This window comes from Dermacentor andersoni, chromosome 10 (assembly GCF_023375885.2).
Source record: "Dermacentor andersoni chromosome 10, qqDerAnde1_hic_scaffold, whole genome shotgun sequence".
NCBI lineage: Eukaryota > Metazoa > Arthropoda > Arachnida > Ixodida > Ixodidae > Dermacentor > Dermacentor andersoni.
The window spans coordinates 130,555,071-130,574,346 of record NC_092823.1 but is presented as its reverse complement, the minus strand read 5'-3'; the positions used below and the strand labels follow the sequence as shown (position 1 = coordinate 130,574,346).

The following is a 19,276-nucleotide window of genomic DNA, read 5'->3' as shown; positions in this document are numbered from 1 at the left end:
CCAAATGCTGGGGTTTGAGGTGCTCCCTTGTGCAGCTTACAACGGCTCCTGCAGTTGAAAAAAGCATTTCACTTCCTGTCTGGGTGGCTGGTATCGAAAGATACCTACAGCAGCTGCAACCAGGGTTGGGTAAAGGTGGCTGCCCTTGCTTTTCCACCACACCTTTGGACCGGGAAAGAAGGGGGGCCTTCAAGTACCCAGCAACCTCATCTGAGATTGTACGGCTTAACTGATGATGTGCACGTGAACTGAAGTGTGTAAATGCACTCCACACAGAGTCCCCTGATGGGTCTGCAGAGCAGGTGCTGTTCTCACTTGTTGCTGTACCATGTTGATCAACTGGCACAGTCTCTTCTGCTGCCGTTGTGAGTAGAGTGAACGCATATTGCTTTGCGTGTCGTTCAGCATAACAGACACCTTTGTATCTAGGATCGACCAACATTGCCATTGCAGGAAGGCGTGACATCTTGATATCAGGGAACCTCGTCTTGATGCTACGCAAAAGGCTTGAGGCAAGCAATGCTGCCTCACCACCTTTGGTAACATGTTCAGCTAGAACCACCTCGGTACACTGCAACAGGGGAATGACTTGTGACAGCGTGGGATATCTGTCCCCAGACAGTTCAGTTGTGGCATGGTCAAGTGGCTTCAAGACTTGCACTGCTGCTTTCATAAGCTTCCACTCACTTGCGTTCAAGTTTGGAACTGCGTCAGATTCTGAAAGTTCTACAGTGATGACCGTACGGAGCTTCATGAGCCTGGCCATCATGGCATGCTCACTGTTCCATCACGTCGGGACGTCTTGTATAACCTCGAGAGGGTCCAGCTGCATGTTTCTCTGAATTTCCTGAAGCCATCCTCGGGCCTTGGCCCTTCGTTTGTATCTAGCCACAATCGCTCTGGCCTTAGCACAGAGCTGCGAAAACCCTGACACTTCTCTTTTGGCATCACTGACACACAACTGAAGGGTGTGTCCGAAACACTGCACACCACTCCAGGATGACCGCGTCACTGCAGAAGTAAGGTTCCTTCCATTATCTGTAATGACGAAGATCAGCACAATATCGTGGGCTGGAAGTTCCCACTCCTCGATGACACCTGCAATAAATAGCTCCAGGTTTTCTGCAGTGTGAGAGTCTGTCATCTCCGTGCAAGCCAATGCATGCACGTGTTGCATGAAGTCCCTGTCCATGACGTGACAAGTTACACAAATGTAGCTGTCATTTGCCCACGATGTCCGACCATCAGCTGTGATTGAAAGCGACTCCACTCCGCTTGCAAAAATGTCCCCGAGCTTCTTTTTCACCTTCTCTTTGCTTGATGCGTAGAGGTCCGGAATAATGGCTCTCGAGAATGATGTCCGAGACAGCACTGCATAATCTGGCATAGCAAACTTCATCATGTCGAGGAAACCCGGTTCTTCGACAATGTTGTAGGGGTGCACACCATGAGCTACGAACGAGCTAACATTTTTGTCATCTGTTTGGCTTTTAGGGCCAACGCTTTCATTTTCGGCCTGAAACTGTCGTCTATGGATGGCTATTGACCACTTGCCTTGCTTGCCCCCTTGAGCTTGGATGGCCTTTCATGTGCTTCCCGCTTCTCTTGGTAGTCCTTGTGCAAGTCCGGGTGTCTCCTTAAATGCGCTGCTAGGGTTGTCGTACTTGTCGGTGTCTTCAGGACTGCCTTGCATTTAAGACATCGAGCTGCTGTTCCCGGTGAAATTTTTACAAAAAAGTTCCAAATCAGATTGCTGGCCGCAGTCCTCCATGGTGCTCTATGGAGTGGTCCAAGGCGGCTGGGATTGATCAGATGCCGCCGCGGCAGAGACAGAGTCACCCACTAAACGCAATCAACCACACCACCACGCCGACAAGATGCGTTTTTGTACGCCTTTGTTCTGAGTATAGTTCTGTTTTCCTGGCTTGGTTCAGATTGGATTGGGAAAAGTATTACTGAATCCAAAACCGAAACTTCCAAAAACGCCCTCTCCCTACCGCTATTCGTTCGAGCCGAATACTTCGAAATTTCCTAATAACAAAATTCAAATCAAAGTGAATATAGAATATTCGCACAAGCCTACTAACCTGCAAACATAAGGCATGTACAGCTGCGCTGAGGCAGGGCACCTGCGACCAAACGCTTTCTTCGATCTTGTGCACACAGAATTCCTTCTTTAAGGCATTTGAAAAGTAAGAGACAACTTCACTTCACGAGTTTAGAATGTGCAGACCCAAATGGAAGTAAAGGCTTGTTCACCCTTGGCTCAAACATCCAGCACACATGCTGTGTCAAAAAATGAAGGTGCAGATCTAAAAATTGTATGTTATTTTCTGCAGAAAGATCATACGTCAAAGTTAGGGGACTTAAAACATCTATAAAAACATCAAGCACATGTTCCAGTGCTACAGTGAATTCACTGTTATTTGGAACATCAAGAAGAACTAAAATATCGTCAACGTATCTAAAAATATAAACATTTAAACCATGCAACTGTAAGGATTCATATCACATTTGGCTAAAGATAAGTCGCTGAGTACAGGCACTATCGAGGAACAAATACAAATACCCTCATTCTGTAGGTAAGTTCCTTTGTCCCAGGTAGCATCGGTAGACATCAAGTATACATTCAACAATTCTAAAACGCCACTAGCACTGATACCTGCGCCACTTTGAAAGTCAACAATTCCATGTTTTTCAATTGCTTCTTCTATGCAAGACAAAAGCCAATTGGGGGGAAGTGAATAAAAGAGGTCCTTTATGTTGACTGAAAAGATTTGTGTGGTTTCTCAGGTAACGTACAATGTCATCCGAACCACGCACTAAAAAAGAATAGTTTATTTCTAATCTATTAAGGTTTGCTTTTAAGGAATCCACAACCACATTTTGCCATGTACTTTCTTCGGATACAATGACACAAAGAGGGCAATCAATCTTGTGCGTCTTGCCAGAGAAAAACAATTGTAGACTGCCCTTGCTAGCACCATCCATCTTCCTTAAAGCACTACTCAGTTCCAGTCTAGTCACAAGCTTTTTTGCATCATTCCTGACTTTTCGTAGGGACACAAATTCTTGTTGTTGTTAGTATACATGGACAAAATGCTCTCGGAGCTTTTTCTACGCAGTTGGTCATGCAATAGAACAGCTATTGATGTTTTTTTTTTTTTGGTGCCTAGAATACTGGTGTCACTGAGTAAACAAACTTGTGCTGTCTTCCAAGAGAAGGCCCAGTGTAAAACTAATCACAGGACAGCGCTTCACACAGTGAGCCCAGTGTGCCGTATATGAAGTACCCATCTCGTGGTAAAGTCTACATCGAGCAAACCGGCCGATGCATTAACAATCGTTTTGGGAACACCACAACATTATTCAAGGTCATCTAGGCGTGCACTGTCGCAACTGTGGGTGCAAACTTGTCTTCGACAAATGCAAGATTGTATCTAGGAGACAATCAAGCCTTACTAGAGAAATTATCAAGGCTGTCGAAATTGCATGTGCAGGAAATAACTGTGTCAGTTGTCCCTCGATAACCTTGTGCAAAAAAGAGCTGACCTACCTTGATTCAAATGCCAAGGTGTGATAGCCATACGAGCAGCTTCTGTGCGCATGTATGATCTTGTTTATTTTTTTGCCAAGTGTTTGCTTTAAAACTAGCTGTGCTCCGGCAAAATAAACATTTTGGTTCAAAGTCAGTCCTGTGTCTGTCTACTTTGCGTGCCTCCTTTGTCTGCGTCGGTTCTTGCACTGTAGCCTTCCACAAATAAATAAATTGAATTAAAGAAGTTTTTCTATTTGTTGTTAAATTAGTTTGCCTATGGAGGTTATGCTACAGGACAATAAGTTTTCATCACAGCTGCAGTAAAGAATCTGTCATTTTCTGTGGGAATATTGCATTGGCTTCAGCTTCAGCTCGGTAGAGTGAAAGTGGAAGGTACTGTCAAGCTGGCTGACATTTAGCGTATGTCCTGCCATCTGCCTGCCCAGCAAAAGTAGAACACAAAGAAAAGCCAATGCGTTCAACCCTACCTTGCTGCTAACTTGCTAAATGCCCCGGCTAACTTGTGAAACTGCTTGGTACTGTGCGTGCTACTACCACCGTGCAAAAATAACTATAAAATAAAACTGATAAGCTATTCATGCCCAAGGCTTGGAGTTTGCCCCACTGTAAACCGAACTCACACTGGTGATACAGGTAAAACTGGTAATATTAAGTTGGACATTTGTTGCATATTGGCTATACTGGTGAAGGTTTATTAGCATTTGTCTGCTGTGCACAAAAGTCCAAAGAACGGACACACACACACAAGGACAAGCCAAGGTGTTGCTGCAAAACTCACGGAATCAGCGGATGAATTGTCAGCAGCTGCTTCTGCGACAGAAAGCGGTGCAGCCACTACCGTAGTCTTTGCCTCAGTCCATGAAATGCTAGACTTGACTGGGGTGTCCGTGGGCTCAGGAGTGAACATGGTCTTATGTTTGTCTGTATGTTTGTGCTCAGCTTCTGCAGAGGCAGCTGTTGGCACAGATTTTAGTTTTGACTGCGACACGGGTGTCATAGCCTGCAAGAAGCACAGCATGAAGACAATGACAAGGTTCTTGCCCTAAAAAGAGATTCAGCATCACTTGAAGCAAGTGTCACTGGGTGTCACCTTCACCCATGGACTGTCGATGCACTCTAATGGCACATTCGGATGGTAGCTCTGACCTTCCGAATCCAAGCGGACAGATTTCGGAAGTGCTATGGATATAAGTCGGAGATACCATGTGCCGACCGAACAGCCAGCTGCTCCTCGATGCAGTGAGAAGAAAGGAAGCGAAAGCTGAGGGGAACTGCCCGCACCATGGCCAGTGCCGCCACCGATAAAAATTGTTGTTGCTACAAACAGAGCCCCTTCGATAGCGCAACTACAAAAAAAGAGGAGGGTCTTGCGAATAGAAAATGACCAGATTTCTCGGCTGCTCCAATTGTGATAGTGGGAGCGCCTCTCTGTGCTCTGATGTGGAATCAGGCAGTTAGAAACGACCATCTAAGTCTTTCAGGAGGGCCCCTTTTTGACCATCCAAACAAGATCGGCCTTTTGGGAGTGCTCTAGAATGCTCAAAAATGATCATCTGAAGATGTGATAAGAAAAGTTTGTACCCTTTGGGAATTCCTTGACCGCAAACAACAATCGTCATCTACATTGTTTTTCCTTTCTTTAATGCTGCCTGCCCAGTGCTTCCATGTCTCAAACGGTATGCACGCTATCAGCGTGACATAGCGTTTTTGACAGGAAAGCAGCGAGCACAATTTGCAAGAAAGGAAAAGCAAGAAAGACAGCAGACAACTACTATTGTTTGAGGATAGGATACGACCCAAAGGGTGCAAACTTTTCTGAGACTGTGGCAGCTCTGAGTGATGCCCACTACAAATCCCATTCACTAGCAATCGGGCATACGTCCACCACTATTTCAAGATATGTCCCTTAAATGTCTAGCGGACAAGTTCTTTGTCTTGTGCGAGTATTTTTTTCATGCTCTTTAATTCATTCTGTATAATCAACCATCTTGCCCACATGTCTCATTTAGAAAGCCTCACTTCTTGTTCTCACTGACTATGTACGATTAGCGAGACCACTTTAATTTTATATGCTCATGATGACTTCTTCAGTGGATGTATCCATAGTTTGTTATTGCTGCTTTATTGCAGTGGTGTACAAAGCTAAATTTCATATCACAGTCATTACATTGCGTGGCTGCAGGCACAAACTTGGTAAATGTAACAAATGCCTTTGAATATGGCTAAAAACATACTCATATTGTAGTCGGCCTGCACACAAGCATATGAAAATAAAGAAGAGTTGGACGAATGGTTACTCATAACACACTTGAGCAGCTCACTCAAAATGCTTGAGATTCTTAACATTAAAAAAATAAATAGCGAAGAAGAAAAAATTAAAGCAAACAAACAATGGTATAATGTGCATTAGCAGGTCTATTAACCTATGAAAAAGTTAATTTCAGAGTCCTTTGGATCCAGGAATTTAGAAAAAGAACCAATGCATCTGTGCATGTCTGCATGTCAGTGTAATGCATATTATTGATGTCCGTTTCAGAAAATAGAGTACTATGTATAAATATATTATAGATGTAGATGAGCACTCATCAAGTCATCATTTATTTCTTCATTTTCCTTTTGTGTTTGTTTTCCAATGTATGAACATATGTGTCAGCTTGCTCAACAATTTAGTTTTGCCAAACTTATTGAGCTTTCTCTTCATTTTCTCTAATAGGTCTCTGTGTTTAATTTGTTCAAGGCATGCACTACTATATTGGAACAATACCTGGAGAAGCGGGGTTCCTGGAGCCCCATCACAACTTGATTTCTTCAGAAACTGGATCTCCTCCTTGGACTGCTTGTAGAGCTGCTCGATGCGCTCCCGTTTCAGTGCTTCTGTCTCTTTCAAAGTGTTCAACTCGCAGGTCAGGTCTTGAACCTTCTGCTGCAGCTTCGACACTTCTGCCTTCATGCGCTCATTCTAGAAGCAGGCAAAATTAAAAGTAGGAATGATATTGCTTCCCTACCTAAGAACATGCCCATTCCGCAAATGCATATCTGCGAACCCGCTGTACACAGGGCTGCAACCTAAAAACATGTTGTTTGCTTCTAAGCAACAACTTTTCTGGCATCCAGAAAACTGAGCAGCACAAAAGACAATAGATACTTATCGTGACAACACACGGTACTATGTCAGTAGAGGAGCGATAAGCACATTTGGTGCAATGTCGAATGCACATATATACTATGTGGTCTCAATATTAAAAGAATATACTGAACAAATATAGCAGAGAAGGCTACAAGCACATCAATGAGACATTTGGAATAATGATTCCCAGGCTAGTTTCACAAATTTATAAAAGAATGACTTTCCCGGTTCCCATATCACAGTTTAAAGCCACTTCTGCCATTTCGACTTGCAACAGGCATTTGTATGTTTGCTGCACTTCAAGAGAGCAAAAAATGAAGAAGATTGCAGAAAAAGTATGCGTAAGGAAGATCACACCCCATAGGACATCACACCCTACAGCCTACGTCCTGTCATCTTGACCGTGTCAATCCAGCACTGTAACTTCAAATTGATGCAACAAACCAACTAGCCCACAAATCTACACTCCTACAGGAGATGCATAACTAAACCGAAGTTACAGAGAAGATATCCAGAGGTGTCTTCAATTCTAATGTGCAAAGTCTCTCCTGCATGACTGTGCATTGGTCAAGTGAAATCTGTTTAAGTCAGAACCACTGGATCTGCACTTGCAATAGTGCAGGGAAGCAAGGCAGGTCTCCACTAACATCAAGTGATGATGATAATGACCGCACAATATAACATCTTTCGTGCAAGCTTGGCGCAAATTTCTATTAAAATTTTTGGATAAGGATGGCTCAAAGGTTTCCTCTCAATGCAATTTGCCATAGCTGTTATATGGTTATGTATGCCTTTTACCCATTTAGTGTTATAACTTACACTACCTGTACAGCTGGCCAACTAGTCCAAACTAGTGCTTTTGTGCCATTCAGTCTACTTTCTTGCAAGAACTCATAAGAATGCAGTGTTGACAAACTAAACAGCTTCTCAGTTTGGGAATGATGGCAGACTCACAAGCAAGGTGGAATGCCCCAATACTGTGACTAGCTATGCGAGGGCAAACTTGTGCATGTTTTACAAGCCCACATAGATCATGGCCTACATGTCAACATGGGCACCTCTGAACTAGTAGTGTAGACATCAGACACGGTGAACATGCTAGATTACCTGTGTCTTCAGTCCAGCAGATGCTTGGTTAGTGCTTCTAGAAAGCTGCAAATATATTTATACAATGTTTACTGCAGAGTTAGGACGCCAAGTGGCAGCTACAAGGGAATGCTTACCTTTTGAGCTTCTTTCACTTGTGAATCAAGAGAGGCTTGCAATGAGTTGATCATCTGTATAGGGTGGAGAAGAAAAGTCCTTATTGATTCGTTGAGGCCATTCTAAACACGCGGTCAGTAGTTACAGAGCCTGAGGCATTGTAATACTGGCGTCCACTCTGGGCAGTAGTGAGCAGCTAAGACATCCTACCTTTCGCTGTTCGTCCATTTCATTGTCTTTCGCAATTACCTGCACAGAAACAATTCAGGTCAATTTCTCCCACTGGACTCAAAAAAGAAATGTACTTTTTTGTCATTGCACAATTACTGCAATGAGTGCATACTGCCTTCAGTTAGCATATAAACGATACAATAATCAAAGTCTATGCTGCATCATTATGTAAAAGACACCATCTGTAGTACACGCCTGAACAAAGAACTGGTGCCCCTAGATTTAGTTCATTATTTTGTCAGCAAACAATGAGTGAATCACAACAATATGTTAAGAGACTGAAATGTTATCCTCAGTTAATAGAGCGAATCACAGTAATCACAAGCACACCATTTCACATTATTTGTAAAGGATAGCGAGAAAGTCTGGCATAGACGTGGTTTTCTTCGGCACCCGGACAGTTGCAAGGGTTTCACAAAAAAGGTTAGTGGGGACAGGAAAGAGTAGCCCGGTTGTGCCATGAAGCACCGTGAAATACGAGGACTGCATTGAAGACATTGTATATATTATACCTTTGACATGTAAGTATGTGTACATAGATAAAACAGGCTGGTGCCTTAACCAGAGACTTAAAGAATAGCGGTACAACATCGAAAAAGTGGTGTCAGGCCATCTAGTAATCCACTGCCTGGATTGCAGCTGGGTCCCAGTCCACAAAAACACGACCATGTTAAACAGGGCCCAAGGCAGAACGACACGTGAGATAACTGAAGCATGTGAAATCAACAAACTGAAAGAAAAATGTGTGAGCTTGCCATCTTTGGCCTTATGGGAGAAAGAAGAGGTTTCTAATATCATCGCCTGGAAATGAGCAGGTGCGATGTGATTACAGTGATGACACATGTGCGTTCTGTACTGTATCTTTACATGTTTGTCTTCTTGGTTTCATTTTTGATCCCCTGTCATTGTATAAATAACATTTTTTTTTATAATAAGTATCAGCGGCATGACTCCCCCTCAGAACTTAACAAAATTGCCAATCTACCCTCTCTAGAAACTAGGACTTCCCTTGAAAGACTAAAATTTCTCTTTCTTGTCATTCATGATCTCGTTAGCATAAATAAAGACGATAACCTTATCATCCAACCAGACACCTACTAGTTTAGGCATAGATACAGTATGTACATTCCCCCTCCTTCTGTCTTTATTGATTTCTTTAAATTTAGATTTTTCCCTAGGGCTATCAATGAATGGAACAGGCTACCAGACACTATAGTGAAACTATCATCAATAGGCGAATTTCAGGAAAAAGTTAAGTCTACATATTTGACATAATTTGTCCCCTGTGACCTTAATTTGTTCATGAGTACACCTCTATAGTGCGTTTTCCAGAAAGTGTTCGTTCGTTAGAATATTCGCTCAACTATAAAGACAGTAATAGAAGTGTATGTTCCGATCCATACCGCATGTTACTTTTGCTAGGGTCTGGACACTCTCTGTATGTCATTATATGCATCACCTTTGTATGCCACTTCGAGTGCCTTTGTGTACAACAAACTTTCTTGATCTTGTATACCTAGTAACTGCTGTTTTCTCCGAGTTTGCATCCGACAGAATATTCTAGCACCTAGAAAATCAACATTGATGTTTGATGTTCCACTACCTGCCAAGGAATGTAACACTTTGTATGTTCTTTTTGTACATGTTCCACTCCTGTAATGACCCATTGTGGGTTGACAGTATTAATAAATAAATAAATAATAATAAAAATGTGCGGTCAAATAAAACGTTTAGTTGAAATTAGCACTGGGTATGTGCCTTTTTATTCTTGGTTTCTGCCGTGCGCTGCTCCGTGTCTATAATGAATATGGAACTAATTGCCATTTTATTGTGAGTTCAATATGTGAAAGTTTGACTGTATCATGTTGTTCACCTTGAAAAGCTGTCAGAGAATACTAAGAAAAATTGGCAAACTGAGGTGACGCATACATTTCCATGCATTATGTGAAACGAGATACACTAGCCTATCTTGGAAGACACTGAAAAGGAGGATCAGGAAAGAAGTGAAGGAAAGGACTGTAAGGAAAGAAGTGAAAAAACAAATGCTCGACTTGCTACTCGGGAACTTCTATTGGGAGATGGCACAGACATACGCACATGCCTGAGTACTTGCAAGCACAGGTGGGGAACAAAAGAAAAAAGCCCAAGAATGAAACTGTGTACAGATGACTGTGCTGTCTCCTACTAACAGCTTCTTAGTTTTGAAGTTTAATTCTTGTCTAACTGTCTTTCTTTTTTTTTTCATTTTCACCATCATTCCTCTTTGTGCTGTTTCATTCAATATGTTTAAATCAGCCAACCAAATATTAAACTCTGTTAAGATATTCTGGTACTTTGGCCAATGAGAACATGAATAAGTCTTATCTTGGACCACCCAACATCAGACTCAACCGAGTGCTCAAGTTGAAACCACCAGAGACTAATAGTGGACCTGGTTCGCCAGTTCCTCCACCCTCTTTTCCAGGGCCAGACGGGCTTCTTGCTCCCTTGCTCTCATACCTTCACAACCCTGGAACATGTCAAAGAACTGTAATAAGCACCATTTATTGGCACAAACAAAATGTAGGTTCACTGCTACGAGACTCAAATGACAAGATATAGCTGGTGTTGGTCAACAAACACATTCAATGAAACAAAAGCTACCTTCTTTGACATATTTCAAGCTGAACTTTGATACAATGAATCATGACTCTTGATTCACGTCCCAAGGCAAAGACTAACAGGCACTGTATCCGTGGGCCCCTGATTATTCTGACCTCATGGTTCTTTTTTACAATAAGCTTTAACTTGAGAACTCCTACCTAAATACATGAGAACAGAGAAAAATTGTTTGACCACACCGCTGCACCAAATTTGATGAGGGAGGTAAAAAAAGAAGAAAAAAAAAGGACCGGATCTACTTACTGCAGTAAGCAGATACTTTATGCGGGCTATCAATTCTTTTACCAAAATTGTTGAAAGTTGCAAAAATTTTAAAAGGAATTCATTATCAAGTTCAGAAACCAGTAATTCAGCTTCGGGAAAATATATATTTCTATAAACTCCACCTCACATAGCTCTAAAGTGAACAAATTTGATGTACTAGTAACCAACTGCTCACAAGACCACTAATTTGTGAGTACTAGAACTTTTTCGAAACCCTCATAGGCATTGTAACAATTTCACATAAGGTGTAAATTCATATATCACATTCTAAGGGATGCACTTTACAGAATTCCTATATTTGCTCTGCTGCAAACTTACGGACTTCTAAACTTTATGGTTGTATTTTTCTGAAACTTGCCAGTTTTTAGAAATTCTTGTTCAAAAATATAGGCCTTAAGTAATCAGAATTCTGCTTCCTAGAGCCACTAGAATTGAACTTTCTCTGTCAAATGCAACAAATTTCATTTAAAATCGGTCCAGCAGCTGTTACATAAAAGCATTTCTGCATTCCACATGCATGTCCATAGGGAAACTGGAGTGGGCTCCAAGCTAAAGCTTCTTCTTAAGACGAAATGATTTGTACTAGTTTATCAACTGCAAACACCCTATAGTATGGCCATAAGCTTCAAAGTTGCTTCCCAATGACCCTCTACAGCTTTCTAGCACTATTACTAGTAAACATTTGATCCTTACTGGCAAAGATGGCTTCCCTAATGCTGTTATTTGTTGGGAATGCCTCTTGGTTTTGGACGCTGATGACATTGCACCCCCCTTTTTCACAAAACTCTTTTTAGAGCGAAGCAGTCTTTGCCTACACCAAATACAACAACAAGAGCAACTTTTCATTTCGGCTCACAGTATACACTGCAAACTGAGGAAGATAGCGCTAAAGCTGTTTTCCAACACCTGACAAAGTCCCAGTCTATCCTCAGTAAGCACAAGCGGTTGCAGCATAAGATTTACAAAATATTATGTATAAATTATATAATATTCACAAAGTCACTAAGAGGAATTCAAACATGTTTTATGTTGCATGTAATAATAACAAATACAAATATAACATGTACGAAGCTAAAACACATACGAGCAATGCAAATCATTGCATAGTATGCAAAACAATAGTTAAAAAAATCAGTCATTGGTAGTAGCAATACATTTATTGCATATAGAGAAATCATAACAAGGTCACAGAAGAAGAAAACAAGTCAAAGATTAAGATACTGGAAATTGCATCTCTTCTAACAGCAAACTATTTAAATGATATGAAGGAAGGTTATCATTTGAATGTTCCCTAATTAGAAAATCGATTTCTGGGTCAGCACTAAAGGTACAAGGTATGACAAGTGAACGATTTTGAAAGCCATAATTCTGCTCGTGTCAGATTTATAGTGGTTATGCTGAAAATTGTAGAGTGTGTTGACATTTAAGAATCTTTGCTCAAAATTTTTTTTATCATTTCTGACTATTCATCAGGCTACATTTTAAAAACAAACTTATTGTGCTTTCACAAAGTGACAGTTTCAATAGCATGTACAGCTCTTTTTTGGAATATAGAAAATATCATTAGGTTAGTTTCTGTAATCATTCCTCATACTAGTATACAATAATGAAAATAAGACTGAATAAGAGAGTAATACAATAGCAACTTTACTCATATGAGTGATGCATAATGACATTTATTTATTATGCCTATAGAAAGCGCTACTTCAGTGGATAAATAGTGGATGTGTTCTAACCACATCATATTCTCTCGGATTACAACACCAGAAATCTTATTTCTGAATTGTGTGCAATGTAGTTGGTACAATATTTCAACTAAAAATCAGTGTTAATAGTTTTATTCTTTGGTGTGAACACTACATATGACATAAAAATGCTTGCCCATACTTGCTCTCCTCCTCCCCCCATGTCTGCAGAATATTTAAGAATTTTAATGTTCACATATTGGCAGGTATAGATTTAAGCAAGAGGTGGAAATAATTACGTATGTGGCAAGTCAAATGTAACTGGTGTAATTTTTTTAATTTAAGAACAAATAATTCTCATTAAACAAAAGTTGAACCAAATGCAATAACCAAGTGTTGTATCGAGTCCAGATTCACAGCATGAAAATAAGTACAGCCATGTTTCTCTTTTATGAGGTTTGACAACAGCGCTACAGAAATGAATTAAGGGTGGATGCACAGCTAAAATCAAAATTTTTCTGAGAAATAAGCATTTTCTAATTTTGTTTGCTTTGTATTTCTAAGCACATGAAAAGGCTCCTCGCCAAATTCAATTGCTTATTATCTGCACGACAGAAAAGAAAAAATGAGCTTTATTTTTTTTACTTGATATTTGTCTGTGTTTTGCCATGTTTTGAGATCTTTGAAACCATTTTTCTGAGTTTGCACGACCAATTCACACAAAATTTTTAAACTATCACTTTAAAACTGCAAAAGTGAAAACTGTAAGATTGCTTTTAGGCTCAAAATTTGTAAGGAATAAGACTATGGACATCTCAAATTTCTAAATTGCTTCTATCGAGGAAAAAGGTACAGATTTCTGTATCACAGTAACAACAAAAAAATATTAGTATACAAGTGATGTAGCTTCTATGGAAGATGGCATAAAATTGCAAGCAGCTGCCCCTATCCAGTGATAAAGGGCACCCAGAAGATATCTATTCAGAAAAACTTTACCGAACTTTATAACATTTAAAATTATAGTCTTCCTGAGATGACACACTCAATGGGATAGGCATAATACTTCTTTCTATTACAGCTGAGGTAATCATCTTTAGCACATGTTCTAATGACAAGAAGACAGGCTCCTGCCAAATGTCATTAAGTTAGTATGTCAGCTTGAAAGTTGAGCTTTCAGTGCTGCATCCCCCCTTAAAGAAATGTACTTAATGTACCAATACTGATGATACAATGCAAGCTTGTAACCACAAGCTTTCATATGCTTGATGTTTTTGAAATATCAGAATAACAAATCAAAACTTTAAAATGAAGAAAAGAAATAAAGTGGCATGGTCCACTGACCTTGTGGCTCTTGTCAACAGCTTCTTTCTCAAAGTTGAGCCGGCGTAAAGACAGATTCAGTCGGTTTAGTTCAAGTTGTGCACCTGCAAGCTGGAAATTAAAGAACACACACTCAGTCATATGGTGCAGCCATTTACATGTGCCCCAACACTATGCAAAAAATTTTGACCAGATATTATACCCTAGAGAAAAATTCAGCAGACAAAGTCAGGGTTCTTCCATTTTTTCTCTTTTACATTGCACCTAGCTTACAGTAACAGATCATATATTATTTTACATAAATGCAAACATAAGGTAAAAAAGAAAGAGAGGCAAGTAAAACAAGAATGCCTAATAAACTGCTTGTAAATACAGAGAAAGTGTTCTGGCTTTATATGCTAATTAGGAAACTGCCACTGTACAGGCCTCACAGATCGCAATTGACGGGCTCAAAGTGTCTGCCGTCCAGCTAAATAACAGGTCAAACACAGTTAAACATTTAGAACAAACTTTAATTACACTAAGAAGGTTAAAAAAGCAAAGTTAAAAATACAGAAAATGTTCAGTTTTTCAGCCCGTAAAAAGGTGGTCCTGTGTCTAGGCCCAGTAGGGTGAGTCTGCCCGTCCCATGTTTTTTGAACCGCAGTTGTTCCCTGTTGCCATTCCCCAGGCCCTGGGAACATGACCTGACACCTCAAACCATCGTCACTGGGTTACTTCCAGGAACCGAATGGAGGGAGCGGGTCCTTTCTCTCGTGCACAGCTCAGAGTCCGTGGGGGGTCAGTGAAACAGAAAGCAATAAAAGAAAGGAAGGCTCGCTTCCCTCTTGATATAAAAGTCCGGCCACACAGAACAGTCACAATGGCTATTCTGGTTGATAACCACAGAGTCATATTCCTGGCTCTTACACCCGAGCAGCCCTAAAGCTAGTTTGATAGACTTGTGAAGCAAACAGTAAGGCAGTTGTGATAACTAGTAGCTTACCTTAGACAGGATTTCCTCATCACCTGTGTCAGCTGTCTGCACTTCGCAATCAACCTGCACAAAGATGATCTGTGAGTGTGATGTTTACACGCTCCTGTATATTTCAAGCAGTAAACCCAGATAAGAACAAGACAGATAAAATGGGAACTAGTCAAGGCAGACTGCATTCAAAAACATTGTCAGTTGCACATCCTCCACGTATTTGGTGGAGCAGTGGCCATAAGTTGTGCTTGTCTTTACTACAATTGCAAACAATATTGTCTATGATTGGGAACAATTATGTTTTCTATGAAATCAAGATATTGCATGTTCTTATGCTCTGTATTACCACTCCTGTAATGACTATTTCAGGTGGGTGACAGCATAAGCAAACAAACAAACATACAAGTGGATACACTGAATGAAAGTGCAACTGCATGCATGTACAGCACTGTCCATTATTAAAGGGAGCACCCCATTAAATGGCTCTCATTTTGCTGGCATTCTATTTTCAAGTGCCGGCTTTAAGATATGCCAATGTACTCCACAGGTGTGTAGAAAAATTCCGGCACCATCAACCTCAAGTGACCAGCTCCAATGCCAGGCAATTAAATGCTTGCCAGGGAAAAACATTGTACACACTTTACGCTCGCGTGTTCCCTTTGACAGCAGACCTCAATGTAGAAGAGAAAATACCACAAGAAGTTATACAATGCATTCACCCACTAGTTATGATCTTGTATTGTTACTATCATTACCAATTCCATAGTGATATTAACTCTTATATCTAATGTGACTGTGCAAGGTATGTGAGAGTACAATAGTGAGGTGATTTTATTGTAAAATGCCAGTCTTATGAATTTCGCCCGAATGAGCAATGCCATGGAGGGGGGGGGGGGGGGGGAGGAGATCAGTTGAATTGCATAGATAAGGATCATGATAAACTTTATGAAAGGGCGTAGCCAGAACATTTTACATTGAGGTGCTAAGGAGAGCAGTTAGAGGTCTTATTCATGAGGTGTTCACAGTTCAGTATTGCCAAACTTATAAAGCGAACAAAATTGATTGCGTTGTACAATTTTCTACGAGCGCATTGAGCACTGCACATCCCAATGCTACCACTTGGCTAATTACAGGACTCCACAGATTCCTTCGACAACCAGTGGCCTTGTATGTGTACATGTACTTACATTTAAAACTAGACCTTTTGCATTGCAGTTGGATTGAAATGCAGCTGTTGTGGCTAGAAACTGTGCTCATAAACTTAAGCTCAGGAGGAATTACTGAACAAATGACTTTTAAAATAGCCCCCCCTCCCCCCCCCCTCAACCACACTAAAAATGCTACAAAAAACCATGCTGAAACCACTGAATTGCAGATGCAAACTGACCTTTGGCTGCAAGTTTACTTCAGCTATGTCATCAGTCTGCAAGTCACAGTCAACCTTTGGGAGATACAACCCAGAAATTTTTTTCTGTCAATAAAAACATTAAAATATCTCCAAAAACGGAAATAACATTTCAGCTCAACAAGTGAAAACTGAAGAAAAAGTTTTGAAGTCAACAAAAAATTACCATTTCGGTCTCCTCTGTTTGTGCATCATTATCAACCTGTAAGGTGAAATTTACAACAAAAAAGAACATTTTATGGTCTTCTTAACTGAATAAGTTTCTAACTCAGACCAAATGCTTACACCCTAAAAATGCAATTTGACTTCACTACCACAACATTACTTAAATGTGGTCCCAAAAGACAGCGCTTATATTTCAGTGCATATCTTCTTTACTAATAAGAGCACAAAGAATCAATAACAATAACGGTTTTGGTTTCTGAACTGTGAAAAAAGAAAGCAGAGAATACCATGAAACACCAAGTAACAGTGCATGTTCAAATAAGTTCCTGCCTGCTACCTCTAATTTCCAACATCATTTCATGGCACAGTGAGACACCAACAAATTCTTTCTCAGCAGTGATACTTCCTTTCCATGGAGCCAATACAGATTTACCTTATACCATGTGACCCACGTAAATAGAACCAAACTTTAAATATACAATGGCATACCTTAGACAAATGAGGTTAACAGTATATTTGCTGTACGTATGCAAAAGCACAAAAGCAACACAGACAAAAGGAAGAAAAACACGTCAACACGGCGCTGACTCACAATTGATATTTTATTCGGTTAGATCACACATATATACTGGAATTAAATTCCAAAAATCCAGACATGCATAGGACAAATGGTGCACTTCGATGATGTAATGAAAAAAGTGTACACTATCAGGACTGATATAAATACCGGAATTCTTTCTCGTGAAGAATAACCGATGGTTCACTTATACATATACCCCACCCCCCTGATCTATATATTGTTTGCGGTTGTCTTGAGTTACTCAGACTGTTTTTGAAGAGTTATTAGTTTATTTTATTAATGTAAAATTTTAAGTACTCATATTAGGAGAGAGAGAAAAAAAAACTTTTCTTTTCACGCCAGTGTCCGGACATGTCGTATTTGAAAATTTGTAAAGTGTGCTCGGAAAAACTCAGTGAGGTTCTTTTTAAGTAGCTCTTTTTTGTAGGCTCTGAAGAAAGCCTGCAATGTATTAGAAAGATAACATAACTACATTTTTTTATGCCTAGATGGTGGCCCTCTCAATCTTGTTCTGAAAGAACAAAGCCTCTTCACACGGCAGTCATCAAAAAATGCCAACAAGTGTTTGCATTTGAGACCAGCGCTGGCCTCTCTCTTATCATTTAGGACAGTGGCAGATTTTGATATCTGAACTGAAGGTGCTGATGTACACTGGCTGCTGCAGCCACTCGCTTTCCTTTTTTAGTGGTGCAGCTGCAGGCTTTAATATTGATATATTAAATATATTAATATTTAATAGCTGCAGGCTTTAAGCTGCAGGCTCCAGAAGTAAGGGAGCAAAGTTATGCCATTTTTGTATACAGCAGACACCCATTTATAATTTTCAAAAAACACAAGAAAAGACATACTAACCGGGAAAACGTACAATACGAAGTAACTCAAGAAATTTCACAGACTCAACTGTAGTTGACATCTACGTAATGCAAAGCATTACGTAGATTGTTGTGGCATGAGACACTGAGGCATGTCGAACTGGTGGTGCTTTGACAGTTCAGGACGCATTTCATTGTTTTTCTATTCCGTGGTGTTTTACGAGGGCAACGGGAAACTAAAACGAAGTCAAGCTGGTGGGCAACGCTGGATGCCACTGATGCGAAATGTGGTGCCCAAATCGCAACGCCTGCAGCAGGGAACAGCAGTGCATTTCGATTATCTCCTTCTAAAGGCATGCAGTATGTACGCTACCAATGGCACTATGCATCACATGCTGCAAAATAGACAGGTGAAGATGTTTATCACAATAGGTCTGGCGGAGATTTGCTGGTACCGAAATAAGAAACCATGCGCGCCGTTGTTTTCACGCAAGATGGGCAGCTATATACAGTTCTCAATCGTGCGTGCCCCACACCTTTTCTTGTCCATGTGGGATCTAGTGGCTGGAGAACGTATGGTACGATCGCAGTCTCCAGCAGGGAATGGCAGCACTTCAGATCGTCTATTAAAAGTGTGCGCTATGCTTTTGACGGCACCACACACTGTGAATATGATAGCCGAAGATGCTTATCGCAATGAGATTGGCGGTGATAGCTTTGAATGCCGCATGCGACGACCCCAGAGAAGATTTGCGGGTAGCAAAATGAGAAACTGAGTTTGCGCTGGCACTTTCACGTGAGATGGGCAGGTGAGTATTTAGGTGAAGGTGTTCTCAATCGCATGCACCTTGCACATTTTTTTTTACATGGGATCTAGTGGCCGGAAAACTTGACATACGATTGCTGTTTGGCGACATACTGAATGTTGGTGCCGAAAAATTGTGTTTTCTGGTAACGTACGAACTGGTAAAAATTGAGCATAACCCTACTGGGTCATTATTTGTGTTCTCAATTACGAACGTTGGTGCTGGGAAAATGTACACAATGGGAATGTATCAACGAGGTTCTACGTACTTCATGGGCTTTCCTTAAAGCCATAATGTCACAAGGAAACAACTTCATTGGGTGTTTTTGAGCATCCACTAGTTAACTCACTGATCACACTTCAAAAAATAGTCAGAGTAACTCAAGATGACGGTCAAGAATATAACATTGGTCTTGATCTAATGTGTGCTATTCTATTCTTAAAGTTTGGTTCTAGTTACATGTAATAGCCTGTACATGAATGTATCGATCA

General features: G+C 40.6%; 1 protein-coding gene across 4 annotated transcripts in view; it reads right to left on the bottom strand.

Annotated features, from left to right (window-relative positions):
• The window catches only part of LOC126545062 (uncharacterized), a 69,554-nt gene that overhangs the window by 9,739 nt on the left and 40,539 nt on the right, over positions 1-19,276 (bottom strand). For 2 of the 4 annotated variants that reach the window (XM_055078191.2, XM_050192746.3), the window contains 10 exons: positions 16,589-16,624; positions 16,405-16,458; positions 15,036-15,089; positions 14,072-14,161; positions 10,552-10,629; positions 8,100-8,138; positions 7,910-7,963; positions 7,794-7,838; positions 6,324-6,518; positions 4,338-4,559 (listed from right to left, as the gene is read on the bottom strand). In XM_055078191.2, coding sequence (XP_054934166.1) covers positions 4,338-4,559; positions 6,324-6,518; positions 7,794-7,838; positions 7,910-7,963; positions 8,100-8,138; positions 10,552-10,629; positions 14,072-14,161; positions 15,036-15,089; positions 16,405-16,458; positions 16,589-16,624 — 867 coding nt within the window. The remainder of the gene's footprint in view (positions 1-4,337; positions 4,560-6,323; positions 6,519-7,793; positions 7,839-7,909; positions 7,964-8,099; positions 8,139-10,551; positions 10,630-14,071; positions 14,162-15,035; positions 15,090-16,404; positions 16,459-16,588; positions 16,625-19,276) is intronic. The other 2 variants (XM_055078194.2, XM_055078193.2) reach the window with 2 other exon arrangements.